At 40.6% G+C, this 12936-nt stretch overlaps 1 protein-coding gene across 4 annotated transcripts in view; it reads left to right on the top strand.

Moving 5' to 3' along the window:
- Nucleotides 1-12936, top strand: part of wdfy3 (WD repeat and FYVE domain containing 3) — a 369321-nt gene that overhangs the window by 108159 nt on the left and 248226 nt on the right. For all 4 annotated transcript variants that reach the window (XM_063043525.1, XM_063043526.1, XM_063043527.1 and 1 more), the window contains exon 2: nucleotides 11489-11699. In XM_063043525.1, the coding sequence (XP_062899595.1) occupies nucleotides 11489-11699 (211 nt within the window). The remainder of the gene's footprint in view (nucleotides 1-11488; nucleotides 11700-12936) is intronic.

Consider the following 12936-nt stretch of genomic DNA (forward strand, 5'->3'; position numbering starts at 1 on the left):
CTGTTTTGATATTACCATACATATGTTTTTTTTACAGTTGATGGTTAGACCAAAACCTGCACTTGTTTGTACTACTTTGTCTAGGAGGGTTTGTAGGTCTTCTACAGCACTTGCTATTAGGGCGGTACCCTGCATATCTTATATTTTTGATGTTATATAGCCATCCATTAGTCTCATGAGACCATTGCTTTGCGTCTTGGAAGCTTTCCAGGGTGCAGGCCTGGGCATGGTTGTATGGAAGACCAGCAGTTGCCCATGTTGCACATCTCCCCTCTCCACGCCACTGATGTTGTCCAAGGGAAGGGCAGTAGGGCCGATACAGCTTGGCATTGGTGTCGTCGCAGAGCAATATGTGGTTAAGTGCCTTGCTCAAGGACACAACATGCTGTCTCAGCTGAAGCTCGAACTCACGACCTTCAGATCATTAGACCGATGCCTTAACCACTTGGATGTTAACATCTCTAATTTTTATTCCATCTAGGTCTTCTGTTTCTCTGAGAATCATTTAACTATAGATATTAAGTAATTCCGGTGAGGCAACGCATTCCTGTTTAACTCCTCTTTGAATTTTAGTCCAACTGCTTATATTATCATCAATATTTACCGCCACTGTTTGGTTCCAATATAAATTTTGAAGCAGTTGTTGGTCCCTTCCGTCAATGTTTGGTTTAGCGAGAATTTGAAATAATCTTTCATGTTGCACTTTGTCGAATGCTTTAGTGAGATCAATAAAACTTAAAAAGGCATCATTTTGATATTCAGTTGCTCTTTCTGAAAGCATTCGTAGTATGAAGATTGCTTTCCTAGTTCCCCTATCCTCAATAAACTTCTATATTGCAGTTTAGAAGTTTCTGGTCTTAACTTGTTTTTAATTCGACTCAGAACAATTCTCAACAAAATCTTTATTGTGTGACTCATAAGACTGTTCTGTAATTTTCGCAGGTATACATGTAATCTAAAAATAGAATTCTAGTGCATGGGCAGTGAAAGCTATACTCTGATTTTTTTTTTTGGTGTCTGCCTTATTTTTTGAAGTTCTTTCTTGACGGACGTATTGTTCAGCCTCCAAAAGAAACAGTTTAGAATGTATGGACATGAAATGTAGATTCACACAGGTCAGAAATCTGCATGATTCTAATTTGTGACTTGTTCCATCTTTGCAGACTAGGAAAATAAACTGAGTTAAGAAATTGAACCCTTTGAAGATAGGCTGACTGTCAGGAGGCAGAGAGTCAGAATAAATGGGACCTTTTCTGGTTGGCTGACAGTGACTAGTGGCTTCTTTTCGCATCATATGTCAATTGATTTGGATCAAGGAATTATGGCTTTGTGGCCAAGTTTGCAGACAATATGAAGATATGTGGAGGAGCAGGTAGTGTTAAGAAAGCAGTGTGTCTGCAGAAAGACTTGGACAGATTGGGAGAATGGGCAAAGAAGTGGCAGATGGAATATAGTGTAGGGAAGTGCATGGTCAAGCACTTTTCTGGAAGGAATAAAGTCATAGACAATTTTCTAAACTGGTTGAGGGGAATGGAGTTCAAAAATCCAAGGTGCAGGGGACTTGGGAGTCCTTGTGCAGGATTCGCTTAAGGTAAACTTGCTGGTTGAGTCAGTGGTATGGAAGGCAAATGCAATGTTAGCATTCATTTCGAGAGGATTAGAATACTAAGACAAGGATGTAACGCTGAGACGTGAGCAGTTTTGAGCTCCCTGTCTAAGAAAAGATGTGCTGATGTTGGAGAGGGTCCAGAGGAGGTTCATGAGAATGATCACAGGATGGAAGGGGTTAACATGATGAGCACTTGATGTCTCTGGGCCTGTACTCACTTGAGTTTAGAAGAATGGGGTGGGGATTTCATTGAAACCTATTGAATATTGAAAGGCAGAGACAGAGTGGATGTGGAGAGGATGTCTCCTATGGTGGGGGAGTCTAGGACCGGAAGAGGCAGCCTCAGAATAGAGGGGCATCCTTGTAGAACAGAGGTGAAGAAAAATTTCTTTAGCCAAAGGATAGTAAATCTGTGAAATTCCTTGTCACAGACAGCTGTGCAGGCTAAGCCAGAGTACATTTAAGGTGGAGGTTGATAGGTTTTTGATTAATCAGAGTATCAACGGTTGCGGGGAGAAGTCTGGAGGAGGAGTTGAGAGGGTCACTTTATCAGCCATGATGGAATGGCCAAGTGTTCTAACACTGTTCTTATGTCTCTGTTTTACCTGTGTAATAAAAAAAAAGGATGTATCTAATTTTGTGTTTTGAAGTGTGCTTTAGGATTTATTTAAGTATTGTTTTTGAGTAAATGTACTTTCCCTTTGTAGGGGAAAAGGTAAATGATTCATATCCCCTTATTGAAATGAACAGAAATGTAACAATGGTTTTCTGGTAAACTGCTAAAATGGATGTTCTCTTTGCAATGCATCCTTGGAACATATGAAACCTTGTAATATTGGCAAAAAGTTAAAATACTGGAGAATCACAAATACATAACAGAAAATTTTGGAAATACTCAACCGTTAAGGTCACATCATTGGGAAGGGAAACAGTGTTTCAGGTCAAAACTCTTCGGCAGATCCCTTTAACTTGAAATGTTAACTGTTTTCTCTACTCACAGATGAGTCCTGGCATGCTGAGCATTTCCAGTATTTCTTATTTGTGATTTCCAACATCTGCAGTTTTTGATTTTTTGCAAGCTGCATTTATTTAGGGAATATTTGAACTTTTTTTTGGAAATTAGCTTTGGTTTATAAAATGTTCTACCCTTACCTATGCTTTATTTTGCTTGCTGTTGATTTTTAAAATCCTTATTTGCTGACTATACCGCTTATTATAAATATCACTTCAGAATTGTATACAAGTACAAAGGGAAAATAATTCGTAATGTAATTGTAAAATAGTACGTAATGTAATTGTAAGATAGTTAACTATCCTGACTATAAGGAATATGGTGTGATGATCATTGATTTCAAGAACAAAATCTCAAACTTGGTACAAAGATCACTGTTTTTATCTACATGGACTATCTATATCAATTTTCTAATAAATGTACAACATTTTGTGTTCTGTTTTGTAACTCCTAAACATAAAACTAATCAAAAGGAAAAACAAGGGAGCCGAAAATCTGAGTCTAATAAATTTTTACTTTAAGTGAAGCTCATACGTATGATTTTGCGGTGTAATGACATGCTATTTGCATATTTTTACATATAACCCACAATGCATTATGTAAATGAAAAATAATGATTCATCAAAGAATATTTAATATGTAAAGTTGTGTTTTGCCTACTTCCCTGTAGTAATTGTATGGCTAACTAATCATCAATTACAAAAGTTAGTGTAGAATAGCCTGTCTTGTGAATTGGAAAAATAGTCAAAAACCATTTGAAAACTTGTTTATTCATGCTTCTTTTAAAATTAATGAAAATTTAATTAACCAGTAGCTGGATTAATTCTTAAAAGCAGTTGTGAGAAGATTAATTAAAATAGTCTGTTGCATTCAATGCTCTCATTATGACCTTCTCAATATCAATGAGACCAAACGCAGAAAGGACAACCACTTTGCTGGCCTCTGTGCTCTGTATTCAGTAAATATCTTGAGCTGCCTTCCTTGTTCTCACACTGACGTGTCTGTCTTCTCCCTCTTCTGTAGCCAGAGTGAGGCCAAAAACAAACCAGAGAAACAGCAGCTCATATTCCACTTGGGTAGTCCACAACCCCGTAGTCCAGACATCCAATTTTAAATTTGTGGAAATTTGCATCCCCTTTGTTTTTCTCTTCCTGATCAACCAAGGTCTCCTTTCCATTCCCTTCTCCTCCCATTTGGTCGTATATATCTAAAACAACAGACTTAACCCACTGTTACCTCCTCTTCTCCCTGCTGTTCCCTTCTGCAAAGAATCACTATCTTTGTTGGTTCCACTTTCTTGCTTGTTACATATACCTGTTCTTATCAGATTCAACAATCTGCAGCCCTTTGTCTCCACTGATCACTTCTCAGCTTCTTACATTTCGCCTGGCTCCATCTACTCATTAACCTCTTCTCATTTGGATCTACATATTGCCTGTTCCTGCCAATCTTTCCCCCTTACCTCTTTATACTTGCTACTAGAAACAACTATTATCTATTTGTCTCTACACATGCTGCCTGAGTTGCTGCATCAGCCAGTTGTGTTTTTTTTGGGGGTGTGGGCGGGGGATTTCTGGAGCTGTCCAGGGTAGTAGTACCTAAGATATTATTTGGTTTCATTGAATGGTAATGATAATAGGATAAATTCAGATTAGTACGCCAAGCTTACCTTGCATTTTACAGTTGTTATAAAGCACTACAGCACAGAAACAGGCCCTTTGGCACATGCTGAACTGTTATGACTAGTCCCATCGTCCTGCATCTGAACCATAGCCCTCCATATCCCTCCCATCCATGTACATGTGCAAACTTATTTTAAGTGTTGCAGTCAAATCCAAGTCCACCACCTCCGTTGGTAGCTCGTTCCAAGATAGTACCACCCTCGAGTGAAGAAGTTTTCCCTCAAATTTTCCTTAATTTTTATCTTTCACCTTTAACCAATGACTCCTTGCTCTATTCTCACCCAGCTTGCACTTACCCCTTCTATACTCCACATAATTTTGTATATCTCTGTCTAATCTCCCCTCATAACGCTTGCTCCAGTGTAAAATTTCCGAGCCTATTCAAGTATTCCCTATAACTCAGGTCCTCAAGTACGAGCCACATCCTTGCAAATTTTCTCTGTACTCTTTCAATCTTATTGATATCTTCCTTGTAGGTACGTGACCAGAACTGCACACAATACTCTAAATTTATCTGGCCAACATCTTATAGAACTTCAACTTAACGTTCCAACTCCTATACATCCCCCCATCAGGAAGGTCTGAAAACACTCCGCTTCTTCTTGGATTCCAGACCTAATCAGTTCCCCTCTACCACCACTCTGCTCTGTGTAGCAGAATTAGTCCTTACTCTTAATAATTTCTCCTTTGGCTCCTCCCACTTCCTCCAAACTAAAGGTATAGCTATGGGCACCCGTATGGGTCCTAGCTATGCCTGCCTTTTTGTTGGCTTTGTGGAACAATCTATGTTCCAAACCTATTCTGGTATCTGTCCCCCACTTTTCTTTCGCTACATCGACGACTGCATTGGCACTGCTTCCTGCATGCATGCTGAGCTTGTTGACTTCATTAACTTTGCCTCCAACTTTCACCCTGTCCTCAAGTTTACCTGGTCCATTTCCAACACCTCCCTCCCCTTTCTAGATCTTTCTGTCTCTATCTCTGGAGACAGCTTATCTACTGATGTCTACTATAAGCCTACTGACTCTCACAGCTATCTGGACTATTCCTCTTCTCACCCTGTCTCTTGCAAAAATGCCATCCCCTTCTCGCAATTCCTCCGTCTCCGCCGCATCTGCTCTTAGGATGAGGCTTTTCGTTCCAGGACGAGGGAGATGTCTTCCTTTTTTAAAGAAAGGGGCTTCCCTTCCTCCACTATCAACTCTGCTCTCAAACGCATTTCCCCCATTTCACGCACATCTGCTCTCACTCCATCCTCCCGCCATCCCACTAGGAATAGGGTTCCCCTGGTCTTCACCTACCACCCCATCAGCCTCCGGGTCCAACATATTATTCTCCGTAACTTCCGCCACCTCCAACGGGATCCCACCACTAAGCACATCTTTCCCTCCCCCCCCCCCCCCCGGCTTTCTGCAGGGATCGCTCCCTACGCGACTCCCTTGTCCATTCGTCCCCCCCATCCCTCCCCACTGATCTCCCTCCTGGCACTTATCCGTGTAAGCGGAACAAGTGCTACACATGCCCTTACACTTCCTCCCTTTCCACTATTCAGGGCCCCAGACAGTCCTTCCAGATGAGGTGACACTTCACCTGTGAGTCGGCTGGTGTGATATACTGCATCCGGTGCTCCCGATGTGGCCTTCTGTATATTGGCGAGACCCGACGCAGACTGGAAGATCGTTTTGCTGGACACCTACGCTCTGTCCGTCAGAGAAAGCAAGATCTCCTGGTGGCCACACATTTTAATTCCACATCCCATTCCCATTCTGATATGTCTATCCACGGCCTCCTCTACTGTAAAGATGAAGCCACACTCAGGTTGAACGAACGACACCTTATATTCCTCTGGGTAGCCTCCAACCTGATGTCATGAACATTGACTTCTCTAACTTCTGCTAATTTCCCACCTCCCCCTCGTACCCCATCCGTTATTTATATATATACACACATTCTTTCTCTCTCTTTTTTTCTCCCTCTGTTCCTCTGACTATACCCCTTGCCCATCCTCTAGGTTTTTTTGCCCCCCCCGCCCCCCCCACTTTCCTTTTCCCTTGGCCTCCTGTCCCGTGATCCTCTCATATCCCTTTTGCCAATCACCTGTCCAGCTCTTGGCTCCATCCCCCCCCCCCCCCGTCTTCTCCTATCGTTTTGGATCTCCCCCTCCCCCTCCCACTTTCAAATCTCTTACTAGCTCTTCCTTCAGTTAGTCCTGACGAAGGGTCTCGGCCCGAAACATCGACTGTACCTCTTCCTAGAGATGCTGCCTGGCCTGCTGCATTCACCAGCAACTTTGATATGTGTTGCTTGAATTTCCAACATCTGCAGAATTCCTCCTGTTCCTGTACACAGTACTTTGATTTTTGAAGGCCAGTGTGCTTAATGGATTGACAGCTTTTTAATTCTAGTTTGTTAATCACAGTTTAACCTTTTGAAGATGGTATTGAACCAGTTTTGGACCAGTTTCTTCTCAACTAAAGCATATCTGGAACTTGCTGGGAAATACCAGTAGTTCCAAGTTTAATTGCTTCCAGTTTTCCACACATGTATCCGCATCCACCTTTTTGTAGTTCTAATCTCTGGAGCTTAGCTCTTTAGTGTTTGTCTGCATGCAGGTAGAAGAGGGACAGGCAAGTGATCTGATTTACTGAAATGCAGTCTGGGCATGGCATGGTAGGCATTCTTTATCTTGGTATAGCAGTGGTCTGGTGCGTTGGCACCTCTAGTGCTACAGGTTATATGCTGATGGTAATTGGGTAGGGTACCCGACTATGGTTTGAAATGTGTTGAGATAGATTGTTTCCTGTTCGGAGACAGTCATCATGCAGTATAGCAAGTCGGCCACAAGTTGACTTCATCCACATGGGTCTTGATGAAGTCAGTGACAGCTGTGGCGTATTCTTTCAGACTCGAAGATGAATCCCTAAATATTGGCCAGTCTACCGACTCAGTACAGTCCTGTAAATGCTCCTGCGCCTCGCTGGTCCATACTTTGGTCCTCACTACTAGTGCTGCAGTCTTCGGTCTTAATCTGTACTCACGGAGTAGAAGTATAATCAGGTGATAGAACTTTCCAAAGTGTGGGTGTGGAATAGCACAGTAAGCATTCTTGGCGGTGGTATAAAAGTGGTCAAACATGTTAGCTCCTCTGTTTCCACAGGTAATGTGTTGGTGGTAATTGCTCAGAGACTTCTTCAAGCTGACCTGGTTGAAATCTCCCACAGCTGTAGGAAAAGCATCAGGGTGCACAGTTTCGTGCCTGCTGATTAAGTTGCACAGCTTCTCCAGTGCCTGTCTGACGTTGGCCTGAAGTGGAATGTACACCACAACCAGAATGATGGCAGAAAGCTCCCTTGGCAGATAAAGTGGATACCATTTGACTGCTAGATGTTCCAGGGCGGATGAGCAGGACTGAGATAGACCGACCATGTTTGTGTACCAAGCTGATTTAATCGTAAAGCATCCTCCCCCTCCTCTGCCCTTAAAATGCCGTACCTGAACTGTCAATTTGCCTGTCCTCTCCATTCTTCTAGCTTTGCAATTCTAAACTTGTATGTAACTTCTCCAGTTCCAATAAAGAGTCCTCTTACTGATTTTTGTTTCTCTTTCCACTGATATGCTCAAGCATTCTGAGCATTCAACTTTTTTCTTTAAATGCTGGACAAGTTTGAATAATTTAATATTTATTTTCAACACAACAACAGAACCTTCATAGCAAAATAAGTAGCATTTTGTTTTAAAGGTACTTGCCATATTAATTTTACCAAATGCATAGACTGAGAAGCTTTTCAGCATATAGACTGAATTTTCTGGCACTAATCATCATTCCAAAATTGTATTAGAAATTCTTAAACTTTTTTGACCACCAACATTCACCACTCTCCTGTGGGGTACACAGTTTTTGAAAATTCTTTTGATGTATCCTGATCCTGAGTGCTTATGGTGTGCATGGCACAACAGCTTTGCATTATTTGATATAATGTCAGAACAAAAAAGAAGAAAACCAGCTATTATTTTTTACATAAAGTGAGTGCCTAAAAGTTACTAATATAGGTCACCCAGGTTACACAGGGTTCTGTCTCCGTGAACAATCCAAACAGTTTACTGATCAGAAGTGTGACCACAAGCCAAGTTCCTAGGTAACAGAAAGTGTCTGCAGCCCCACCATACCCAAACCAAGGACATTTTCAATTTCTCACTGCTGCAGTTGAAGGTTCCCACCTACTTCAAAAGGATGGCAGTCAATACCAGTGCCCAAGATGAGCAGGGTGAGCTGCCTCAAAGACCATTGTCCAGTAGCACTAACATCTGCTGTGATGTAGTACTTTGAGAAGTTGGTCATGTCTAGAATGAGCACCAAGGACTTGGATCCGCTGCAATTTGCCAATCATCAATAAGTCAACAGTGGATACAATCATACTGGCTCTACACTCGGCACTGGTTCAGCCGGACAATAGTAATACCTATGTCAGGCTGCTGTTTATTGATTATACTGGTGTTCTACACAATCATGCCCTCAGTTCTAATCAAAAAGCCTCAAAACCTGGGCTTCTATGTCTCCCTTTGCAGCTGGATCTGGACTTTCTCAGAGGGAGACCACAGTCTCTGCAGGTCGGAAATAACATCTCTGCTCACTGACAGTCAACACTAGCACACTTAAGGATGCGTGCTTAGACAACTGCTTTACTCTGTACACCCACGGGTCTGTGTCTAGCACAGCTCAAATACCATATATAAATTTGGCAATGCAGAACTATTGGCAGAATTTCAGATGGTGACAAGGAGGAGTACAAGAGCGAGATAGATTAGCTGGTTGTTGAGTGGTGTCGTGACAACAACCTTGCACTCACCATCAGTAAGACCAAGGAATTACTAAACTTGTGCTGAGACCTTCACTGTTGAAATTATTCCTTTATGATGTGTCTGTTCAGTTCTTTCAATAGATGTCTGGGGACAGGAGTTTTTGAAATTTCTATCACTAGTCACTATGGTATTTGTGTAAATAGAAACTATCGGTATCAATCTCTAGGAAGTAATTGCCTTTTTTAAAAAATAAAGACAGAGTCTGCAGATGCTGGAAATCCAAAGCAGCACACACAAAACACTGGAGGAATTCAGCAGGTCAGGCAGGATCTATGGAAAAGAGTAAACAGTTTCGGGCCAAGAGCCTTTTTCAGGACTGAGACAGAAAGAGGAAGATGCCAGGATAAAAAGGTGGGGGGGGGGGAGTGGAGGGAAAGGTAGCTGGAAGGTGATAGGTGAAGCCAGGTGGTTGGGAAAGGTAAAGTGCTGGAGAAGAAAGAATCTGAGAGTGGTCAATATGAGAAAGGGAAGGAGAAGAGGACCCAGGGGGAAGTGATAGGCGGGTGAGAAGAGGTAAAAGGTTAGAGTGGGGAATAGTGGAAGGGGGAGGGAAATTTTTAACCAAAAGGATAAATTCATATTCATGCTCTCAGGTTGGCTATCCAGAAGGAATATAAGATGTTGCTGCTCCATCCTGAAGGTGGCATGGTCTTGGCACAAAAGGAGGCCATGGATCGATGTGTCAGAACAGAAATGGGAATCTGAGTTAAAACGTTTGGCCACTGGGAAGTACTGCTTGTTACGGATGGTGCAGAGGTGCATTCTAGAGTTGTTTCATGGTTGGCCATTATGTTTGATAGTGGTTTTATATAGTTTTTCTGCTCTTATATACAAGGGGTATATCTGTCCCTGTAAGTGTAAAGTGTAAAACAACCATGTTAGGAAAGCTTCCTATTTTAGGGATAATTTGGTGGTTAATCACAGCCTGACAGAAAGGCAATGCATTACACTTTGCTGAAGTAGTTTGCCCCTCTGATAATTTCAGAAGTACATTTACCCATTGTACTTGTGTGCTCATGGCCTTTCCCATGACAGTTATTCTCTGCTCTAATATAGATTAAATGGTCAGCTTTCTTCTACCAATAAGGACTGGGATGAGTACAAGCAAATTAATTCCAAATTATGTCTTTGCATGATCTGTGAGAAAAGAGGATTATCCAAATTCGCTGTCAGCTATAAAAATAAATAACACCTAATTATTTGAGCTAGGGTTTTTAAGTTACACTGGGCATCATTTTATTTCTCGTGTTCTTAAGTCATCCATTTATTTCAAAATGCCATGATATGTTCAAGAAAATGTTCATTCCAGTTTACTTCAAAAATTTGGAAAGCTCCTCCAACTGAGATTAATGAAACTTAGGAAATTTGGATATTCTTTCTCAAGCCATATTCACATCTAAAGAATGTTTGTAGTTCTTGTTGCATTGAAGTTTTTGACTGACGTGTGTTTGTATATGGAGCAAGATAGGGTGCTGGTGAGGGTGGGGAGAGAAAATTGAGTTGGGTATTGAGATATTGTTTGAGGGATGAGGGCCAGTCCCCTTACTATGCGCTGTGGCCACTTTATTAGGTATACCCGTACACTACATTAATGCAAATATCTAATCAGCCAATCATGTGGCAGGAACTCAATGCATAAAAGCATGCAAACATGGTCAAGGGGTTCAGTTGTTCAGATCAGACATTAGAATGAGGAAAAAATGTGATCTAAGTAATTTCGACCATGGAATGATTGTTGGTGCCAGACAGGATGGTTTGAGTATCTCAGAAACTGTGATTTTTCATGCACAGCAATCTCTAGCGTTTACAGTAAATGATGCCAGAAAAAGTAAACATCCAGTGAGTCACAGTTCTGTGGACAAATAGCGGCTTATTAACGAGAGTCATTAGTGGAGAATGGCTAGACTGGTTCAAACTGACAGGAAGGTCAACTATCAACTTGCAAAAGATATCTGATGAACTTCGAAGTATAATACTTTTGTGGACATTGTTTTCACTATCTGTACCTATGTTTTCTAAAAGTCAATATTCAAATCTTAGTGAACATGATGTGCCTATTGCTCTTGAAATGATTATTTGACTTCGATAGAATGCAGTGTCATTCTTGCACCAATGTGGAAAAATATGATGAGCTTCACAAATATTGTTTTGAATTCAAAATTGTCTTGAAATCCTTTCATGGAAGATTCTATTTAGGAAATCATTAATGTAAATTTGTTGCTGGGACTACCTAAAGGTGAATAATTTTCTCTGGGCATGTTGTGCTCACTATTGTAAATAGTGCCATACCTCAGTTTCATTAATATTCAAACTCTTATTCAACAGGATCGTTCGTGATTTCAGGAAAGAAGGGAAAATGAACATGGTGAAGAGAATCATGGGCCGTCCACGGCAGGAGGAGTGTAGTCCACAGGATAATGCCCTTGGTTTAATGCACTTGCGTCGTCTGTTCATGGAACTCTGTCATTCACCTCGGCATATGACGCAGAAGGAACAGGAAGAAAAGCTATACATGATGCTACCAGTTTTCAACAGAGTGAGTATAGGGATCCAAATGGTATGAGTAGTGGGAAGTAATGATAGCTAATTATTCTTAAATTGTAACGTAATACAGAATTGAAAGATAATTGAATAAATGTGGAAACTGATTTGTTGGGACAATGTAATCATGTCTTGATTTAAATTTCTTAGGTATGCCTCTACTAAAATGGTTTGTACGATGTTCAAGGCTTTATTAATGATATAGCAGGTTTTACGCAAAGTTTGGGTTGATTTTCCTATCTTAGGTATAACTGCTTCTGTTAAATTCTATAAATATCAGTATTACTATTGATGACTACATTTGTAAATTTATGCTGAACTGTTTATATGTGCTAGCATACCAGTTATTTCATTTTCTTTTAGATCCCTAGAGAAAATTTTGCTTTTTAGTAGCAGTATTTATCCATTAATGTTTTGAAGACAGCACATTTGAAAGTTGCATAATTTTGTAGTGGTTCTGTAGAAAACCTTGTACGTAAACTTACAACAAAAAAACTTGCATTTAAGTATGTTTAATGTTTTCAGAAAATGTCAGAAGCTAGAAATCTCCAGCACTGATAATTTTGATTTTCATGATTGGTGTTATCTTGCTTTGAATCAAACTTGATGTGTTGTCCATGATTGTGAGTTAAAACATGAATCAATTGATATTATTGCAAGATTCCCTCATGAGCAGTAAAACGAACTTGGTGATTCCACCTGTATGTTGTTATTGGTAGCTAACCGGGATCTATAGGAAACCTTTTGAATAGTGTCAAATGATCTTTTCTGTCCACATCAATGGACAGACATGGCCCTAAATTGGCAAGCAAGGCCATCTTTCCCTGAACTAAGTATAGTACTGAAATGTTAACCACTTATAAAAATCTTTTTTTGGCAATGTTTGATGGCATCTCTGACAAAAAAAGCTCGAGTGCCTTCATTGAACAATGGTTATCACAGGAATTTTATGTATTTTAAAATTTAATCTTAAAGACTCATTCTGATAAGAGTGGAAACTGCTGTCATTTCCTAATGCACTTGATTTTGTGCATAAGACCAGATTTAGAGAAGTCTCAAATATAACGACCTTTACCTTCTGAATTTGCTGATCTCAATAGGCCAGCGTTTGGACTGAATTAAGATGAGTTGGCTAGATTATGCAAGTTAAAAAAATCTTGGGTTTCCATTACTCTCAGACCCTGCATAACACTACCCCGCATAGTGCTGATTCGTTACAATGTGGTTATTCA

The sequence above is a fragment of the Mobula hypostoma genome, chromosome 3 (assembly GCF_963921235.1).
Source record: "Mobula hypostoma chromosome 3, sMobHyp1.1, whole genome shotgun sequence".
In the NCBI taxonomy this organism is placed as follows: Eukaryota; Metazoa; Chordata; class Chondrichthyes; order Myliobatiformes; family Myliobatidae; genus Mobula; species Mobula hypostoma.